Below are 19,898 nucleotides of genomic sequence, written 5' to 3'. Positions count from 1 at the left end.
AGAGTTGGCCAGCCACTTTTGTCACTCGAACAACAACGGGGCTGTGCCAGGCACTCGTCCGTACAAGGGGGAGGCCCGAAAGGACTGGAATACGAGAGCTTGCTTGCATTGAGCATCTACTAATCTTTTACAAGATAAACACTCAGGTGTAGCAAACTCGTATTCCAGTCCGTTCAGATAGCCCCTGGTATTTCGAAAGTATATCGCAGCTTAGGAGCAGAGCACGTTTTGCAGTATCGTACTCTGGCTGCTGGATGGTACTATGATCTCCGGCGAAAGTAGAGTCCCATGGCCAGTGCAATGTGGAGGAAAAGCAGAGACCTCCGAAGTTTTCTTAGCTTTACACCAATTAGCAAACACCTTCTCTCTTTGTCATCTGCAACAGCATCTGTGCGCGCTGGTTATAAACATCAATAGGCGTTTCTGCCCAAGACCCACCGCACTAGCCATGGGACCCCACTTTCGCCGGAATAGTACAAAGCAATCTTAAACACGTGTACTGCCAAGCCTGATGTCGTACATCCGGATTCCGGGCATTTTCGGGCGTCTCTTAAAGCCGATCTCCGACATTCATCGACCTATTGCGTCGCGGCGCGCAAGGGTTCCGTACCATATCAGAATCCATGCAGTCCGGATTCTGCGAGAGCCATCATCTCGGTGTGGGCCGTTGATGATAATCAACCGGACGAGTTTCTTTGGCATTGACGGACACTTTCTACGCTCGGGCTCAGCCTCTGCGGGCTCATACATGATAATATATTGGGCCAGCAGGCAGTAGTCCCTAGCCTTCATCACAACAGCTATACTCTCTGACCTCCTTTTCAGACCAGATACTTATATACAAATTTGCGCCCAGCAACGTTGCCCTATCAAGATACTCGACCACCAACAACACGCCGACGAACAACACAGCTTTCACAAACATGACTTCAGCACTTCGGGGCCCCTACGTGGGCATCGACCCTTCTTCAAGCGACCGGGAACCCGCTATAGAGTTGAAGCGTACTATCACGGGCAGAAAGACGAAATCAGGGCCAGACGTCTCTATCCCAGAGATGATGAAGGCATTGATACCCGCGGCACTCCTGATCCTCGCTGTTCTCTGGATTAACTCAGCCCATATCTACGGCTTGTTCCTCCGCCAAGGAGAGTATGTCCACAGAACAAAGGTGGCATTGGCAGACTTCGATGGAGGTGATTTTGGCGAGGCTTTACGAGAATCAGCAGCTACAAACAACGGAACTTTCGGATATCCCACCTACGTTAATGTCGATACTGCTGGCTCGACCCCTGAGCAGATCCGAAACGAGGTTTTCAAGGGAACATACTGGGCCGCGATCGTAGTGCAACCCGGAGCGACGGCTCGCTTTAAGAACGCGGTGAACGGCACTGCTCAGGCTTATGATCCGAATGACGTCTACACGTACTACATGCTTGAGGCGCGGTACTACACTTTCTACGTCTCAAGCATCCTCTCAACGACTGTTACCACCGCATCGACAGCATCTGGTATTTTCAATGCCCAGTTCATCACACCTCTTCTCGCGCGTGGCGAATACGCCAATACTACCGCAGCCCTCTCTGCCCTTGCTGGTCCCGCACGAGCTGTCGAGATGTCCGCCGCACCACAGCTATTCGCCAATTTGGACGACAAAGCGTTCATAAACACTATTGGTTCTGTGTTCCCGATTCTAATGCAGTTCTTTTTCATCATGGCCTGGAACGGTGTGTGTAATGGCATGCACCTCTATGCCGCCTACGATATGCGCACACACGTTCTTGCCCGCCTATTCTGGAGCACTTTCTGGCCCATATTCACTAGCTTGTGTACAGCTGGCTGGACATTCGCGTTCCGTGGGAGCTATAATATCGATGCAAAGATGTTCTTTGCGTTCTGGGCTGTTACGTGGGTTTTTAGCATGATCAACTTCGACGTCCTAGATATCATCACGGGTTTTACATCGATGGCATTTGTGCCGTTTATGTTCCTTACCTGGATCATCTTCAATGTTGCAGCAGCTCTTGGACCAGTCGAGATGCTGAATCATTGGTACCGCATCAACTACTTCTTCCCAAGTCTTCATTGGTACAGGACTTTCATCACTATCATCACCCAGGGTGGCTACAACAACTTACGCTACACTCTACCTGTACTTGCGGTATGGTTGGTGTTGATGAAGTGCCTGAGTCCGCTGGCTACACGAAACCGAGTCAGGAAGGCGCAGGAGGTGTTTAGGTGGTACAACGAGAGAGATGCTATTGGTGGTCCTCACTAGACGCGCTTGTTGCGTTTAATTCAGTACCTAGCGATATATACCCAAGCTCTTTGTAATCATATATAGACTTCATAGAATCATACCTCATATTGCGTTATAGTGTCTGTCGGCTGCGACAGCTTTCCCGAAACATCCACTTACGTCGCAAATATACATTCAGTTATTGTTGGCCTCTCCTCGTCCCGCAGCCCACATCAACATCCTTTCCATCGTGCCCATGAACCATGAATCAGCATACGCGTTATCAAAATGACCCAGTGCAAGGTACACACTCCTCCCACCGTCGAACTCTTGATACCATGCCAGCGGATGATCGTCCCCATGTTTGCCACCTCTGAAACTCTTCGTATCTCCTCGCAGCAATATTTGGAGGCTTTCGTTGTCAGAAGGGTGGGATTTGAAATTGTACCATTCGTCCATCCATTCTTTTGGAGGTTCATGTCCAGCTATGATGGGATGCGAAGAGACCGATTGTGGGATTGGTAAGAAGGAGCCAGGTTCAGGGTCGGGATGCATGTCAAAGTGTGCACCGATTAGCTTTGCGTACCAGGAAGAGGACGGCATGCCGGCAGCAGAGCCATGGATTGCGAGCACACCGCCGCCGGATCGAACATACTCTTGTAGAGTGCTGAGCTGGTCGTCTGTGAGGAAGTCGCCTGAGGTATGTAGTAATACTAAGACGCGGTAACGTGAGAGTATCGAAGACGTGAAAAAAGAAGCGTCCTCACTTGCTGTCACTGTGAAGAAGCCAGTTTCATCCGCCAGACGCTTCAGAGAAGTAATGCCGGTTGGTATGGAGGCATGTCTGTAGCCGGCAGTCTTGCTAAACACTAGGATATTGAAAGAATCTGTAACAGCCATGTTTGCTAGCTTCTGGGGTCTTCTCTTGCCGAACGAGTCGTGTGAAGTGGACAAGGTACAGTAGCAATTAGCAGTTGGGTCTTTAACTTCACATTGTGTCTCGCTTTTTGTAGTGAAGCTTCTATTTAGGCTAAATCTTTCACACCTTACGCTGACGTCATTCCACGAGGCATGAGAAAGTAACACTACCTGCATTCGTGAGCCAAGTAGGCTGCAAGCCACATCTTAGCCTTACGATCCAAAACCAGCGCCGCTACCGAATATCTTATCGATTCTTGTTGCTCGTTCCCAGATAAGCTCCCCTCTACCATCTCCCTCATTATTGAACTTCCGTCGGAAGTACAAGATGCGGTGTTGCGGGATGAATTCCTCATCTGTTTGTTCAGTCTTCCACTTCTCTAGACTGGTTTCTCGCGTGCCAAGGAAGCGGTCTTCGTAGCCAATAATGTAGTCAGCTGGATCAAGCTTCGGATCCCAGCGTAGTCGATTGAGTACATCGGAGGCAGGTCGCAGCTTTGTAGTAGACACGGGTGTCGATGTTGAACTGGGTTTAGATCGGACAGGCAGCTTGGGAAGGTCGGCGTCTTCATCGTCTAACTCGTCCAATCCTTCTTCGTCGTCCGAGTCGGGCTCAATCTCCATTGCATAGTCACCCCATTCACGGTCGTCCAGTCGGAGCTCTCGGGTCTGGATGTCGTGTTGTGTGGTCAGCGAAGCATCAATCCAGGATGTGCTTGTATCGTAGTTCTTCTCGTCCATTCGGAGCTGAGTGAGAAACCTATCGATCACCTTCTCCAGAGACTGCTTTGCTGCTCTCCGCTCATCAGAGCTGCTCATACCCAATGGCACGGTTGTGGCCTTCTGAAGGCCGATAAGATAGCAACCATGGTAATCATTGTTGTCACTGGTAGCCGTTGAGCCAGACTTCGTGAAGCGTGCGGGCCATAATCGAACTTCAGTGTTGGAGAAAAACTTGTTGATATCTGGTCACGTTAGTCGCTGTACGCACTTGCGGAGAGGGTGTTCATTTACCAACAACCAACGATAGACATCGAGACTCCACCCAACCGACTAGGCTCTTGCCTTTCGTCAAGGTACGACCCCAGAACTGTATGTCGATACTTACATAGCTTCTGTAAAGCTGTAAGAACTGTGTCTCGCCAAGGTCCATGCCAGTGAAGCTATGCATGCCAGGTGGCTCGAAAAAGTCTTGCCAAGTCATACCGGGCTCCGATAATCGTAGACTTGCGGACTTGAACTCCTGTACAAGTAGTGACAGTCCAGATACTGTAGAAGTATGTGCAACATTGGAATTTGGCGCGTGGAAACCAAGCACCACCATAGGCTCTCGCGCGGTGCGATGATAGCGTGGTTTCTGCTTGTGAAAGAAGGCGTCGAATACGATGTCATCTACCCAATTGAAGTTCGCGTAATAGTGAAAGAAAGATGTCACCAAGTCATCAGTTCTAATGGGACTTGAATTTTGAGTGTCGATGTCGTGAGCAATCCGTTTGTAAACCCAAGAAAGCATTAGAGTGATGTGCACGCCACCCAGGAAGCCAAACTTAGACGAGTAGATGCCACGCTGCGTGGCCCAGAGCTTGATGCATCGATATGCCAAGCTGAAGGTAGCATGGTCCGGTATGGTACGCTTGATGTACAGCAGATCACGGTAAGGCTTCAGTTTCCGCAGAGAGAGAATCGACAAATTGAAGATCGGGTCAGACGCAGGCAAATTGTCAAACTCAAACCATCTATTGAGGTCAGCACATGGTCAATAACAACGAAATCTGTAGTTACCTTTCCACAACTCGGGCTGCTGGACAATACTGTAGGTCCATGGGAACACCGTTGACTGAAAGCTCGAGCATGGTTCCTGTACTTGCCTCGACTTTCCGGAGTATGCGAATACCTTGGCTTTCAGCCTTATGCAGTCGTTGGCGCACAAGCTTGAAGAAGGTTTTTGAGCTTATGGTACCGATGCAAAGGCAGTCGATGTCGGAACCCGCGGTGTCCACATTCATCGCATGTGAGCCCACTGCCACCATAACGAGCGGTATATCTGCTGTGTTTGGGTACCCCTTCTGCGACTTTTCAAGAACTACTTCCTCAAGTAAAACGAAAGCTAATCGACGTCTCGTGTTCTCTTCCTCAGTCAGGAACATGCAATGTCTTGAGAGAACGGAGACCAGTTCCCGAGTAGCTAGGTGAGGAACTCGACGAAGCTCCACTCTGAGGCTATTGAGTGTCTCGCAATGATCAGGAGACAGCTGTTCAGTCGGCTTCAAAAGCTGCAAAGAAGCTCTCACTCCGTAGTGATCGCTAGGAACTACGCTAGCCCCATTTAGTTCTGCAGGAAGCCCGAACATGTTGAAGCCAGTAATACGCAATGCCCTCTGTGGCCGAACAAGGATACGGTCGTATCGTTGAGGTCGGTTGTGGGATGTTACAGAAGTCGCCGCCGCCAGCATATTGTTCCTTGGGTCAAATGTGGCGCCTTGCTCCCCATCGAACAGTCTATCAGCATCATCACCATCCGCCTCACTGCACTGCTCATCTCGAGCGACAAGCCAAGCATCTACAAGCCCATCTTCACTTAGCAGGCTTTCGATAGCAGCTAGTGTATTGTTTGTTTGGCTGGAGATCAACTTATTCTGTAGCGCTTGGTGTATCGTGTGTGTGGATGTGGCGATGTTGAAATCTCCAGCAATTACCCATGGAGAATTAAGGTAGTGATGGGTCAGATGTCTGATTAAACTCTGCGCCTGCACCTTTTTCGCGGCAACGGAGCCGTCAGTCAGGCCGCATGTTAGGTGTACACCAGCGACAATCAAAGAACCACCAGGCACGACAGTGTCGAATACTGCAACAATGGCACCTTTGTGCTTTCTTTGGAAAGGAACCAACTCCCAGCGGAACGGCCATTTACTAATCACTATCACATTCCGAAGACTCGGCAAAGGTCCAATATCCGACTGGCTTGGTGGTCCATGCGAAGTGAAAGGGTACTGGTTCTGAATTTTGGCGTTGTTTAACAGAGAGGACAGGAAGCAGTCGGATACTTCTTGTAAGATCAAGACGTCTGCTTTTGCCGAGTCCGATTGCAAGGTACTGAGAAGTAGATGATCGCGGTCTTGTGCTGGAGGGTATTCTGAGTCGACCAAGACATTGTAGCTTGATACCGTGAGAGGCGCTGTTTGGTTAGGGATTCGGCCAAAGTTTGTCGTCCTTGACCACCGACTGAGTGTTTTGTCGAAGAAGAAGGTCCTACCAGGTTGTATGGCACGGCTGAAAGCTGTCGTTGAATCAGACATATCATCCCTGTCGGCGTCTTGATACATGTCGGCAGAGCTAGCAAGGGGATATTTGAGCCAATAATCTGGTATAGCAGTCATCTTTGCAGTTCCTCGAGGAATAACATTGACCAAATCCCACAAACGCATCCGGTTCACCGAATGCTCTCCCGACATCCGCTCGCGAACCAGGATGGCCAAGTAGCCGATTTCGAATTCCAGCGTCGGCAGTAGCCGCACTTTAGAGAGCAGAAACTCAAGCGAAGACACGGAATTATCTTCAGTCTGACCGATCGTCAAGTGGAAATTGTGCGGTTTGGGTCGGTGACCGAGGGCCTGCAAGGCTAAAGATCGAAGCTTTTTCAAAGGTCCATCTGAAGAACCTTGAGGCTCTTGGACGATTGCTGTGCTGTTGTGTCGCTGCTTGATCAACCCCGCCGAGTCAAGCTTGATGCGCCTTGTCCTACTGGAGTCCACGTTCCTTTGAAGCTGAGCTTGAATCTGCTGTCGCGCTTGAGACAGATGCTCGGGTGAAACAAAAGGATAAACAAGGTTAATATGAGCTGGCCATCTCCCGTATGCCATGTCGTAAAGCTCGCGTAAGCTGTCGATGTGTTCGCACTGTTCGATTGGTGGCAGCACACATAGCGCTGTGTCGTAAGAGGTCACCGCAATGGGGTAGGAATCTGAGGTTTCTGGAAAGCTTGCCATTTTGTTTTAGTTGTAGACACGCTAATTAAAAAAATGATGGGTATCTTGAGAATGCGAAGAAGACAGAAACTCCACACTTGAATTGAAGAAGCCAACGTGAGGGATACAACCAAATACTTATACATCCCAAAGGAACCACCGCAGCCTTACACTTTGTTACGATGATCCAGCTCTCACCAACTCGGGATCCACAATATGACTCCGCAGCAGTCTCACGCCTCGTAGGGAGTTTCGTATGGCGGTGCGTATGGTGACCCAAAATGAGTCATCCGCGCTAGCGACGAAAGAAGAAGAGGTTGCTGCGCCACAACCCTGTGGTGCTTTCAGGCCACCTCGCACATTGTACAAAGTAATCTACAATCTAGCCTCACGGCAATGGAGCGTCTCAAAAGACAAAATCTGTAGAGATCTGAACGCACAGGTGGTGATGAGGAGAGACGCTGACAACATGCACTCGGAGCGGCACGCTAAACGTACACAATTACTTCTCACGACTCAGCCCAAGAACGCGTTGAAGCCAGCCGACTGGTGATGCGCTTGCCCAACATCAAAGCTACCACCTTTTATCTCTCACGAAATTGTTTTCTACTGTTGCTTTTGGGTATGTGATGTCTGCCGCCGCATTGTTACTATTGCCGCCACGGTTATCGCAGTCGGAAGTTGCACTGCCGCGGTGTTAAGTAGGAGATTGCATGAATAGAACTATGTTGACGACATTTGAAGTACTATGATCTCCAAAGCACGCTCCTCTCATCTTTTGCATTGACCCAGACATACTCCGTACACCTTGGGTTGCTCTTCTCTTGACCCAGCGTAACAGCAAAGAGATTGATCTCGATCCACGCAGGCCTCATACCCATCTTCTCCAGTCTCTCCCACCACTTCCTGAACCTCTCAAAATCAACCTTGTCTGTAATATCGCCATTACCAAGATGCAGCTCAATCATGACCTGCCCAATAGGCAGCACACTCTTTCCGCTTGCGCTCTGGACACCATCAAAAGCATCCATGAAAGTATCAAGCGCGTCGTACTCGCTGCCTTCGATGTCGATCTTCAGAATGTCGATGTATGTGTGATTGTTTTCCTTCATCAATGTCGGCAGCGTCCAGAAGGCCGGATTCTCTTCATGCTTATCCTCCTTGCCTAGTCCAACCTTCTTGAAGAAGGTGCGGTGTCTTTCTGTCGTTGGGATCTGTTTCCCCCATCCCTCGACTGAGAAATCGTAGCCCCAGATGCGCGCACTGGGCGCACGTTCCAGCATCTCAGCCTCAAACGAGGACTCACCGTTGATACCGAAGCTATAGATGACAAGACCTTGCTCTGCGGCTTGAATCGCTGCTTCGCGCACCTCGACATCCTCGGCACTAATTGGCTTGGGAGTGGGTATGCTCTCGTAGATACTCATTCCACACACCCACTTCCCGCCGTCGCCGAGTCGACCGACGCGCTGGAAGTCGTGCGGACATGTCCAAGTAGCCGGGAAGAAGTCCCAGACTGTGAAAGGGTATTTCAAAAAGTCTGTTGGGAAGAAAGGAATCTTAGGGTTGGCAGGGTGGGAGGCAGCCATTGTCTCGCGCAGCTCCACGCTCTTCTTCCAGGACTTTTCTGAGAGAGCCATACGTTCGCGCAGCCATGTCGGTGGATATGAGGGGAGTTTTTTTGTACGTGAAAAAGAAGGGAGGAAGGCGTATGTTCCAGCATCATCGTTTTGGAAAAGAGCTACAATGAAGAGGAAAATGATTACTATGGCGGCAATTCGACCTGATCATACGGTTAGCCAACGGTCGCAACGTACCAGAAGGGCGGACGAACCTGTCGACAACCGACTCATGATAGCGTTACGTTATATGGGTATACGCGAGGATGATGAAAGGACAAGGTAAGCAGCTATGGTGGTTGTGTAGACTCAGGTGTTGAACGAGACTACAAATGGGAGTTGAGGAGTGAATGCGACTGCAATGGAAGTACAGCGGCCTCTCTCAGGTCATAACGGTCTCGGTCTCGGGCAAGAGCCATCTGCTGCCAAGCGCAGCAAACAGCGGGATGCCTCTGTAAGACCGACATCTGCAACTTGCAGGGTATCGCCCAGGCGCCTTGACATGCCGCACCGTTGGCTGTCAGTTCAGGTGGTATTATGATCAGCCGCACTGATAAGACTGGTGCGACAGATGCCGAGCATTCATGCCCTCCAGTCTCCGTGCAGAGCTGGATGTCGAAGTAGACCCCAGCTGGTGCTCATGCTCGGTTTCCGAACAGCGGGTAGCATGGGCCGTTGGACCCCACAGCCGTGTTTCAGCCAACGGGATCGGCAAGGTGTTGCGTGGCTCGCGAAACGCTTCTGGAAGGCGCAGCAGCTTGTTCGACGTCACAGATAGATTGGTGGTGGTCATATGTGGAGGTTGAACAGGGTTCTTCAGTAGTCTATTTGCGGCAGTTCACAACGAGGCTAAGCCAGGATCTTGTGCACAGCAAGCGCGGCTACCAACAACAAACCGCTGCATGTTGTAAACACGGTATCGCGGTGTGATTCGCCTGGCGCAGTTAGTTATGCTCACTATCAACATTGGAGAGAGTGTTTACCTTCTTTGGTCGTGCTCAACGCAAGCACGACGAAAGCATTGAGCGGAATGCGCAGCACCGTATACACGCTCGCTCGTGAACTATCGTCTATGAGCTTACCCTTGATCGATGCCATGACCGGGTAGTAGACACCGCAGCAAAGTTCAAACACGCAGAAACACCACAGTGTGATACGCTCATCGCGGAAGTGGCCAGGAATGAAGAAACACGCAGAAGCAACCGTCAGGGTACCTATAAGAACTCTCTTTGCTGGGAAGGTTGTGGATGCCGTCGTGATGTTGTTGTAGAGCAAAGATCCAAGCATCATGGAGCACATGAGAATCGCGAAGATCAGGCCAAAGGGAAGTTCTATTCAAGGGTTAGTATCCGGCTGCATGGCTTAGAAAGGCTCAGCACATACCTTCTTTCGAGCCTGCCAGCTTATGTGACAACTTCAATGCTGGGAACTTGAAGAAGATGAATAGGAACAAGGATCCTTCAAAAAAGCATGATGCTAAGGCGAGCACAAGTATGTTCGTATCTGCTGAACGGTCAGTCTGCGCTTGCAACCTTGAGGGAAACGTCGAGTCCTACCTCTCAAAATATACTTCAAAGTCGACTTTGTAGTGCTCATGGTCGATTGTACCGTCTCTGCTTCTTCTTGTTGAAGCAGTGTTGCGTTCTCAGATGCATCACGATGGCTAGCACCGTAATTCTCGCCCTGTCTATGTTAGCGTCTTTGCGATCCGAAATGGGCCTCTGTCCTTACCCAAAACTTTGCAATCGCAACAAATGCTGCAGAGAGGCATCCGATAGAGGCGAGGAAGGGCGCCTTAGCAGTACCTGCTGTACCAACCAGCCACTCTGCTAGGATTCCGGCGCAAATGGCGACAAGGCTGTTGAGAATAGTCATTGCGCTGAAGATACCACCGAGCACTGATGTGTCCTCCAGCATGAGCTGGTTGAACTCCGCAACCAGCCAGCTTTCGAATACGCTCCACAGCAGAGTTCCACAAACTCCTCCAAGTACGCGACCTACGAAGAGTATTCGGATGTCGTCGGCAAGTAGAGTGAAGCTAGAGAATGAGTACAGTACGCAGTATGCTAAACATGCTGTTCGACGGCCGTAGCGATCCGCAAACGTTCCCGCAAACGAGGCGGACACACCGGCTGAGACGAATCCAATAAGGAAGAGAAATGCGACGGTTTCTTCTGACAAACCTTTTTCGTCTGCAAAGCGTTAGCACTTTATCGAGCCGCCGAAGGCTGGTGGACGTACCTTTGTAGATTGGATAGATATATGGACCTTGGAGCCAATCTGCAGCATTGACGAGCAGATATATCGGGAAGAAACGCCATTTAAGTTTTCGCAGACTTTCTCTGTCAGATTCCACGCGACCTCGGTGCTCAACTTTCTCTGGGGTCGCGGCATCTGGAGAGTTGACTTGGCGTGAGCGATATGTTTGCAAAAGCACACAGCTGTTCAACAACAACAATCCTGCGAATGTTGCCCGGTAAAGATCCATGTTGGGTGAAGGTCTGGGATATGGTGCTGGTTCTTTGAGCTAACTCTGAATTGTGTACGGTGATGTATCGTTGGTTGGAATGGCAGCGGCTAGGGACTAAGTTGTTTTGAGGCTTCGGGGAGGCTTGAACTGGAAGCAACAATAGCAAACGTTAACACTTGACACTAAAGATGTCCAAAGATTCCCGGTAGATTAGAGCTCGGGTCAGAAGTAGGTACAATGCCGAATGTGAATGATGAGAGGCGTTGTTCAAAGCGTTCGGCTATACCGGCAAATGAACAGTGAGAGGACGTAACGGATTGAGGATGACAATACATGCCCGCCTCACGCATGATACCAACTCCGCCCAGCATGGGGTCACTAGCAACGACAGCTTGGCTGCTTGCGCGTAATCCAGGACGGCACTTTGCTGTGTTTCCGAAATGTGGAGCACCATAGGGATCGGCTTTACTTCCCGCAACCGCAGCCGAGCGTTGATCGCCTGGAGCTGCCCAGTCAAACGCAATGTCGGCTTTGTGCATCAATTCTCGCACAAGAAATAAGATATCTGAGATGCGGGAAGCTGCACGAACTGGACTGTCTCTCCAGTGAAAGAAAAGTTACGCGCTGTTCTTGATGGCCGCCTCAGGGGACCCGTGGCTGAGTACATGCTGCCCTGCCGATCTGTGGTCCTTCCTCGGTATTGCCATATATCGTGTGCGTTGATCACGCTGGAGCTCCCCCTCCATGTCATGCTGGTAAAACTGGCCTCTGTCCGCTGATGGCTTTGCGGAATTGTAAGCGTGTCGGTTTCGCTTTTGCGATGACGTAGTGAACTTAAATCTATCGCCTTGCCCTTTAAGCTCCGGTGTTCTTCCACCTCATACCACCCAAGCTCAACGCGATCAGGCACACTCACCCACCGTCTTTTCTTGGAAAAGTCATGTGCCTGCTACACCTCAACACCGCTGAGCTTGCATTGGATTATTTTGTTGCTAACATGCACCTCCTCGAGCAAAGCAATTCACCTATGTCGGACAGGTACACTGCAACAAAGAGGCTGCCCCATCAACAAGGCAAACCTAACCTTGCCCACTCTTGCTAGCAGCTCCGCACTGCTCGCCGTCAGCTCTTGGTGTATTGCAACCACTGCGCTGCGCAACCTCGGAGATCTTGAAGCCGCTGGGAACAAGCTTTTGAAATACACCAAGAGGATCATACTTTTTCGCAGCAGCCTTCATCTTCTTGACACTATCTGCTCCATAGCCGGCAAGAGGGTCTTGCGTCTTGTCTGCATAGTCTAGGTACAGGTTTGGGTTGTTGTTGGCACCAATGCTCACAGCATAAGCACGAGTCTTATTGACAATATCTGCACCAGCCTGTTGAAAGAGCTCATCTTGCTGGTCGCCTTGCCAGGACAGGCAGGGCTGGTATACTGTGGAGGTTCAGTTGAAGTGATTCCCAACAGGCAAAATCTCACTTACAGCACAGAGTTTGACCGTTGAATCGTTCCAAGCTAAGAATGTTCCCGCCTCTTGCGACGCTAATCCTGCAATACGCAGGCGGGAGAGGTTGGTACAAACCATCAATCTGCCACTCGCCTGTTGCCTTCGCTTTGAGGTTTTCCAACACCCCCATGTAGATCTTGTGGGCCTCCGTCATGACACGCAGTTCATTGGCGAAGGTAAGAGTCCCAAAGTGAAATCTCGAGGTTGTCGGTGCAGTCAATGCAGCTGCAAGATCAGACATGTTTGTTAATGCGGTCAAGTCAGAGATGTTGCCAGGAATTGCAAGGAACTCATCGTAAGCTGCAGGGCGAATGACAGGCTCAGCATGATCATAGACGTTGAGTATTAAGCTAGAGCTAATGTTTGACTGATAGACAGGCATAACAATGGCAGCCGACTTGGGGTTCTTGTCAACATTGTTGGAGAAGTTGATGAGCGCCTCAAACTGGTCTTGGACCGTCGTCTCAGGGTAGACTACAAGACCACCCCACATGCCATTGTAGTCAAAGGTGCGGAACTTGAACTGGGTAACGATGCCAAAGTTGTTGTTTCCACCCTTGAGCACGGTGAAGAGATCGGTTTTCTGCGTCTTGCTGGCGGTGGCGATGCGGCCATCAGCGAGCACGACCTCAAACTCGAGTACGAGTCGATGCGAGACTTGTACGACATTTGGCCTGGGTAGAGAAGACGGGCCTTAAGCGAGCTGCTTTACTCACGCAGTAGTCAGTTCCGCCCTGGCTGCTTGGTATCTGTATCAGAGCCACAGCAAGCAGCACAAACTTCAGAACAAACATCATGACCAAGGGAGATCCAGAACTGACTTGGTGTGCAGGGAACGACCAGCGATGCAGAAGCAATCGTCCACACGGGAGGGCCTCCGTCAAGAATGCTATCACAAATCATGGAACGAACATTCAAATGCATAGGTCAAGTATGTTTCGCATTCATTTTCCAACCTCCGCTGTTCAGCTTTGTCGACTCTCAGACGGCAGCCAGCGCACGTTAATTCCAGAGTTGTTGTTAACAGCTGCAACCACATGCTTTGCTTCCTTCCTTGCAATTCTTTCCACACTTATGGTCTTGAGAGTCCGAGCACTGAGACCACACAGAACAAGTGCGCCAGGCACCCCCTCCATCGCCCAAGGCAGTCCAGCACCATTGTCCTCCGTCTCCGCAGATTTTCCAGCAGTAACCCTTGTCGCAGCCATAAGGAGCTCCAGAGTAGCAGGCCCTAGCAAATAACTCCGCACCTTTCATGTTGGCAACATCGCTGCGAGGCTTGTTGGCTTCCGGTGCCAACGACGCGTCCTCCCACTGACGCTCTGCTCCGATGGGATGCTCGGCACAGTGACGGTACAAGCTTGGATCGGCGCCTTCAGGAATCTCGAGGACGCCAAGATCTCCGCACTCTTCAACCAAAGCCGCATGCTCCTCTGCAGTCCTCGCAGAGAGCACTCCAGCAGCTTGGAAAGCGAGGGCAAGAAATCCGATGGTGAGCTTCATGATAGCTACACATTTAAAGTCAGTCTGAGGATTGGAGCACTAAGACAAATGCATGCTGACCCAGAGGTAGATTTCGTTGTTATAGCAAAGATCGTTCGAGACTGGAAAGAAGTGACTGTCTTGAGGGAAGGATAGTCGAGGTAGTGAGATGCTTCTGCGAACGACGTGCCAAAGAAGGCTCTTTATACCTCTATCCCATCCCCTACAGACGCTCATGCTATTCCATCTTTAGTCGTATCACTGGCCAAGCCATGTATGGCTGATCTTCTACAGGTCGTGTTGCCTGAATGTGCCACAGCCAGTAAAATGGGGCAGTGGTTGCCTTAACTCGGCCGGGACGGGAAAATGTAATATAACAGTAAGCTGTATGCCACCCCAGCTGCTGGACTTGTGCTACCGGCATCGAGTTGGATCATGGGGTGATCACTCTCATTTGCAAGATCCAATGTACTTGTAAGCTGAGAAAGATCAACCATCGTGTGTTCATCATTGAAGGTCCCCCATCACAGTACAATACATTGCTTCTGTCTCTGAGGACTACGCCTGTTGCCATCCAGTGCTGTGGTACCAATACGAAGTCTGTTGTTCGTTTATCCACTTTCGGTGAGACACGAAGAATGTACCAAGGCCAGCCCACAGTAAGCAGCATGTTATATTAACCGGTGCACCGTCCTCCTAAGACCTGCCAAATAGGGTAGGTGTAACAATCAGATTCAAGTTGCACGGACCCGTTTTTGCGAGGCAGAACACTTGTTACGTTTTGGGTGTGACTGGATGTGAAGTGAAGTACCTGCATTACCTCCGATAGGTCAGGTAGAGTCGCTAAATTTGATAATCAACTAGTACTTTCACAGGCACGCCTACACAACGCTATTACGCAGCTCTTGTCACAGGCCTGTGGTAGTACATTTACACGTAGCCACTGCTTTTACAAGCAAACCATACAAGCCGAATTACTCCATCTCTACTAGAACAAGGTGTAAAGGGAGTGTAGAGATGGAGAGACAGAAATGCGTGAAGTAAGCGCTAGAAGGCTAAGAGGCCAAGAAGCGGGGAAGCATCAAGCAACGTAATAACAAGATCAACAGTGGTTCTCTACCCTCTCTACACCATTCCATCGTAGAAACAGAGCAATGCTGCCTTAAAGAAACCAGCTCCCCATGCAACAGCGTTGTGCAGGAACCAGCGTTTCCCAACCAGCGATCAAACGACAGCCAAAGCAACGAGGGTTACGAAACAAGACGTACGCTGCCTACGTCCGCCACCATTCTCTCGATCCAACCTACGCTGTTCATTCCACACCAACCGATGCAGCCAAGCCTGGTAACACGAGAAATAACAACAGAGGCAGCGAGTCTCGCCGCCTGGAACCGCGTTAACTAGCCTCGCGTAGCCGTGAGCGTGGCTTTCTCTTTTAGGCTTTGCGTAACGCCAAATAGCATGCCGACCACGCTTCTCTATACACCGCCCTAGTCGTCCCATCTCCTCCACCCTTGTGATCCTTCCTTGGGAGTCTAACGCTTAGTTACTTGGGTGTGTAGCGTAGAAGAGTGTTAGTAGCAGTATACATGAATCCCCCACGAGCCTAGAGAAGGTTAGGAAAGAGAAGATCAGATGTAGACGCTTTACAGAACGACAGGTTCTAGTTGTAGGATCAAAGCAAGTATCCATGTTTCTGGACTCGTGTGTGATGGGACGAGTCGAGTACAGCAGAATGGTCTATTGACAAGACGGATTGGAAACGGATACCTGGATCAACAAACGTGCAGAGAGAGCAAACGGATCAGATGATTTGCCAGACAGCGGCGGTTGAAGTAGTGGACATCTAGAATCTATCTCCCCTTTTCTTCATTTCTTCCTTCCTTCCTTCCTTCCCTTGCCTCCTCTAGTTCCTCAACCACTCGTTGACGAGAGTGGGGTATGCAAATCCAGCGAGACCAACTAAAAAGAATGAATGAAAGACACAAAACGCGCACGCTATGCAGTTCCTAAACCTCAAGTGCGAAGATTATACCTCCGGATCAGTGTGATCGAAGCCACCCGTCAAGTACAGCGGGACGGCAAGCAAGACGAACCAGGCGGCGATGACGGAACAAACCCACGTGCAGCAGGGCGTTGAGAATAAGCCGTCAAAGTCGTACTCGTCTGGTGTGCTGCGGGCCTGGCGACCGAGACGGTGCTGTTGTCGGGCTGGTTGGCCTAGAAGCGGCTGTCTTTCCAGGTCGGACCAGCGCAATATCTCTTCTGATGAGTTGTTGAGGGCGTAGAGAGGGTCGCTGGCACGTAGGGTCGCGTCGCTGTCGCTGCCGCTGCCGCTGCCGCTGCCACTTCCACCGCCGCTACTATCCTCAGGCAGACTGCATGCGGTGACAAAGCTGCTTGCGCTGGAGCTGGAACGGCTCTCTGCTGCACCATCGAGACGTTGGGCCTAGCGCAAAAGTCGTTAATCAGAGTCTCTTCATTCGTAATCGGCAGCCATGAGTTCAGCTTCGAGCTTTGCGCGCTCCTCTTCACTCACAAAGGCACCCTCTGTGTCGCCCTCTGCATTCGACTTTTGCCGCTTAAGCGCCGGCTCGTCGTCGGACGGTGCAGGCGAGATGCCCAATCGACTCGCCTCGTCCGGGTGGAGGCTGATCCAGCGCTCACGCCAGCGTTCGCGGAGCGTGTCGTATATGAAGACAAACTGCTGCTTGGACTGGACCATCATGGGACGCTGGTCTCTCAACGTCTCCACGACGCGGAGAATGGGGTCTTGGTCGTCGGCTGGGCTGTCCAACGAGCCTTCTTCCAGCTCTTGGATGAGCCAGTCGAGCGCGATGAAGGTACCGCTGCGGCCGATGCCTGCGCTGCAGTGCACGATGCGGGGATTGGTCGAGTTGTTGCTGTTCTTCTGGCGGGAGAGGTCGACCATCTTGAGCAGCGCTGCCTTGTCCGCGCCTTCGGGGACGGAGAAGTCTGGCCAGCCCTCAAACAAGAGGTGCCAGACCTTGCGCGACTCGCTCCCGTCTTCTGTCGTCATGTCGATTTCCCTGATTTCCGTCCTCGATGCGTCGTCGTGCGAGAGAGCTGCCAGGTGCAGATTGTGGACGAAGCCGTCGCCAAACTCGTCGTGTTCGTTGATGCGCAGGTCGGGCTCGGAGAGGGAGGACGGGTAGTACGGGTAGCACTTTTCGCGTGCTTGTTCGTGGGTTCGGGTGACCATGACAATGACGGCGGGCGACTCGTTCTCGGCCCATAGCATGCGCCAGAAGTGCGAGCAGGTGTCGGCCTTGGGGCCTTGTGTTGCGATGTAGCGCAGCGCAGTCTTGGACTTGGTCGCGTGCAGCGTGATGGGCGAGGCATTGATGTAGTCGAAGACACCCTCGGGCACGCGCAAGTGGACTCTGTTCGCCTGGTACGGGTCGACGTTGACGTATCGGTTTCGAGGGGCGTAGGCGTCGGCGCAGCAGCGGGCCCAGGGGGACGGCTGTTCGGCGTCGGTGGCGGGCACGGCTTCGCGCAGGCGGTTCATCTGGGCCCACTCCAGGTCGTTCCACTTGCTGTCGAGGCGCGCTGCTCCCCGTGGCCCGAGGAAGGCGGGGTACGGGGTGTTGTCGGGCGGGTGGTCGCCGTTGGACGAGGGGGCGACGCTCAAGGGCGGCAGCAGGCTGTGCGTGCTCATGGCCGGGGTGTGGAGGGCGGCGGTGGTTGTGGTGGTGCTGGTGCTGGTGCTGGTGCTGGTGGTGCTCTCGGCGGGGGTGTGGAGGAAGGCGTGGGTGGCTGAGCGCGTGCTGTCCTTGCTGCGCGAGCGCTTCGACGACGCAGGCGAGACGGGCACGGAGCTGGGGGCCGACATGGTGCCCGTGGCAGCTGGGTCGGTGCTGAGATGGCCGCCCTTGAGCCTGGCCTTGCGGCGGAGGGCGCGGAGTTTATGCAGCGTGAAGGCGCTCCTGTCCGTCTCCAGGCGCACTTGTAGTCCCGGTGGTGGAGGACCCACGAGGTTCGGAGACGCAATCGTGACGGGCGGCGGGCAGCGGGCGGCACGCAGGCAGTGGCGCGAGACGGCCTGAGGCTCTGCGACGTGGCTCGTGACTCGAGGCGGTCGGCGGACGGTTGGCGACAGCGAGTGGGTAGTCGGTGGGTAGTCGGTGGGTAGTCGGTGTGCAGGCGGTGTGCAGGCGTGGTGGCGTGGTGGCGTGGTAGCACAACCGGTGTATGTCTCGAAGATCAAGACGCTATGGATGGATAGTACGGCACGATGGTGATGGCGACGGTGAAGGTAAAGGTGACGGTGAAGGTGACGGTAAAGGTGACGGTGACGGTGAAGGTGACGATGGGAGCGTGCCAGACGTCCAGCGCAGTCCCAGCACGGCAATGATCTGCCACCCAGCTTTTTTCCTCCAGCCGTGCAGGAAGCAGGTCCCGCCATGGACGCGGTGGGTGCGCAGTGCCGTGGAGGGGCATTGCCGTCAGACCGCAGGCTGCCCAAGGCGTCATCCAGCCGCCCGTGCCGCCTTCCCGCTCGCCGCCGAGGCCCGTCGCTCCTCCCTCCTCCCTCCTCCCTCCTCCCTCCTCCCTCCTCCCTCCTCCCTCCTCCCTCCTCCCTCCACGCCACGGCCGCCTTCACACCACCACCCGTGTCTGCACGCCCCAGACTGCGCTGGAAAGCAGCCACCGAGTGTAGAGCACTTGCGCGCACACCGTCATGGCGCCCTGGTTTGCACTTGTCGAGGTAGAGCTCCCGCCACGCACGGCGCGCAACGAAGCATCAGACTGACAGACGCCACAGGCATGGGCCGTCGCGGCAGTACGTCCAGCTCCGTCGACACCCCCCACCACACCGTCCGCTGACCCGCCCGGAAACAGCTCATCCGCAGTCCAACCTTCAACCGAGCGATTCAGAAAGCCTACCGCAAGATCAACAAGATCCCAGACCACGAGCCAAAGAACGGACTAGGCCGTGTGTTCTTCCACACGATTACACCTGTCCCTCGCTGACTGCAGCAGGCACCGGCCCCTCGGCCTTGGACCACTTCAGGGACGAAGTAAAGAATCAGTTCAAGGACCTCACATGGCAGAAACGAGGGCCTCCCAAATGAAGCTTGCCGTTGAATCGACATCCTCTCCACTCCCGCCCCCATTCGGCGTTCGACGGCTCGACACCAACAGCCGCGCCATGGGCCAGTTGCGTTAGCTCCATGTAGCAATCCACACACTGCAACAGAGATGCTTCGACGCTGCATTAGGAAGTTATTGTTTCGCAGGTGGCGATGGGGTACTTGCGCCCAAAGGCACCATGGCCCATTCCACCTGCTGGCCTCGATTCGACTTCACAACCCTTGGCCGTCAACACCGAATCCAAAAAGCTCAAGACTGAGAATCTTCACCTCTTGCGAGCTGAATGCGTTTTGGATAATTGAAGAGGGACATCCCAGGCTTCCCTGATGTATCATAGGAATTGTCAAGAATCGAGCACCCAAGTGTTACAAATTGACGGGTGGGATATCGATTGCATCTACAACATTGTTACGGGTTGTGCAAGCGATTGGTGACAATTCCAGCCCGACCATTTAGCTCAGCCTGGCCGATTTGCCCATAGGTCACGATTATGTGTCGGAATCAGCGCATGTTGTAGTGCCTCTCATGATGCTTCTTTACGTCACAGTGGTGCATAGTTCCTTCCATAACAACACCAGGAACGG

The 19,898-nt window shown here is 52.4% G+C and overlaps 9 protein-coding genes across 9 annotated transcripts, besides 5 other annotated features; 2 read left to right on the top strand and 7 right to left on the bottom strand.

Annotated features, from left to right (window-relative positions):
• Positions 1-260: 260 nt before the first annotated feature.
• Positions 261-476: a dispersed repeat.
• A 447-nt stretch (positions 477-923) lies between these two features.
• EKO05_0009469 (uncharacterized protein) lies at positions 924-2,276 on the top strand (the record flags this gene model as incomplete). The annotated part of the gene is made up of 1 exon (XM_038946868.1): positions 924-2,276. One exon carries the CDS (start codon positions 924-926, stop codon positions 2,274-2,276), a length of 1,353 nt encoding a protein of 450 aa, XP_038794860.1.
• A 156-nt stretch (positions 2,277-2,432) lies between these two features.
• Positions 2,433-3,137, bottom strand: EKO05_0009468 (uncharacterized protein; the record flags this gene model as incomplete). The annotated part of the gene is made up of 1 exon (XM_038946867.1): positions 2,433-3,137. One exon carries the CDS (start codon positions 3,135-3,137, stop codon positions 2,433-2,435), a length of 705 nt encoding a protein of 234 aa, XP_038794859.1.
• A 231-nt stretch (positions 3,138-3,368) lies between these two features.
• Positions 3,369-7,141, bottom strand: EKO05_0009467 (uncharacterized protein; the record flags this gene model as incomplete). Its single annotated transcript, XM_038942594.1, has 3 exons — positions 3,369-4,120; positions 4,170-4,891; positions 4,938-7,141. The coding sequence occupies 3 exons, from the start codon at positions 7,139-7,141 to the stop codon at positions 3,369-3,371; spliced, it is 3,678 nt and encodes a 1,225-aa protein (XP_038794858.1).
• Positions 7,142-7,866: 725 nt separating this feature from the next.
• EKO05_0009466 (uncharacterized protein) lies at positions 7,867-8,973 on the bottom strand (the record flags this gene model as incomplete). The annotated part of the gene is made up of 2 exons (XM_038942600.1): positions 7,867-8,903; positions 8,955-8,973. The coding sequence occupies 2 exons, from the start codon at positions 8,971-8,973 to the stop codon at positions 7,867-7,869; spliced, it is 1,056 nt and encodes a 351-aa protein (XP_038794857.1).
• Positions 8,974-9,588: 615 nt separating this feature from the next.
• On the bottom strand, positions 9,589-11,227 carry EKO05_0009465 (uncharacterized protein; the record flags this gene model as incomplete). Its single annotated transcript, XM_038942631.1, has 6 exons — positions 9,589-9,674; positions 9,723-10,070; positions 10,123-10,242; positions 10,296-10,422; positions 10,471-10,931; positions 10,981-11,227. The coding sequence occupies 6 exons, from the start codon at positions 11,225-11,227 to the stop codon at positions 9,589-9,591; spliced, it is 1,389 nt and encodes a 462-aa protein (XP_038794856.1).
• A 1,455-nt stretch (positions 11,228-12,682) lies between these two features.
• On the bottom strand, positions 12,683-13,207 carry EKO05_0009464 (uncharacterized protein; the record flags this gene model as incomplete). Its single annotated transcript, XM_059637549.1, has 1 exon — positions 12,683-13,207. The coding sequence occupies one exon, from the start codon at positions 13,205-13,207 to the stop codon at positions 12,683-12,685; it is 525 nt and encodes a 174-aa protein (XP_059493532.1).
• A 527-nt stretch (positions 13,208-13,734) lies between these two features.
• On the bottom strand, positions 13,735-14,217 carry EKO05_0009463 (uncharacterized protein; the record flags this gene model as incomplete). The annotated part of the gene is made up of 1 exon (XM_038942602.2): positions 13,735-14,217. One exon carries the CDS (start codon positions 14,215-14,217, stop codon positions 13,735-13,737), a length of 483 nt encoding a protein of 160 aa, XP_038794855.2.
• A 2,295-nt stretch (positions 14,218-16,512) lies between these two features.
• Positions 16,513-16,543: a tandem repeat.
• Positions 16,544-16,675: 132 nt separating this feature from the next.
• On the bottom strand, positions 16,676-18,625 carry EKO05_0009462 (Protein-tyrosine-phosphatase; the record flags this gene model as incomplete). The annotated part of the gene is made up of 1 exon (XM_059637548.1): positions 16,676-18,625. One exon carries the CDS (start codon positions 18,623-18,625, stop codon positions 16,676-16,678), a length of 1,950 nt encoding a protein of 649 aa, XP_059493531.1.
• Positions 17,911-17,939: a tandem repeat.
• Positions 18,466-18,529: a tandem repeat.
• A 112-nt stretch (positions 18,626-18,737) lies between the features above and the next one.
• Positions 18,738-18,804: a tandem repeat.
• Positions 18,805-18,901: 97 nt separating this feature from the next.
• On the top strand, positions 18,902-19,295 carry EKO05_0009461 (uncharacterized protein; the record flags this gene model as incomplete). Its single annotated transcript, XM_038942466.1, has 4 exons — positions 18,902-18,928; positions 18,986-19,003; positions 19,063-19,156; positions 19,204-19,295. 4 exons carry the CDS (start codon positions 18,902-18,904, stop codon positions 19,293-19,295), a joined length of 231 nt encoding a protein of 76 aa, XP_038794853.1.
• Between the last annotated feature and the right edge of the window lie 603 nt (positions 19,296-19,898).

Source organism: Ascochyta rabiei, chromosome 17 (assembly GCF_004011695.2).
Source record: "Ascochyta rabiei chromosome 17, complete sequence".
Taxonomy (NCBI): Eukaryota; Fungi; Ascomycota; class Dothideomycetes; order Pleosporales; family Didymellaceae; genus Ascochyta; species Ascochyta rabiei.
The sequence above is the reverse complement of the archived record's forward strand: the minus strand, read 5'-3'. Positions and strand labels throughout refer to the sequence as shown.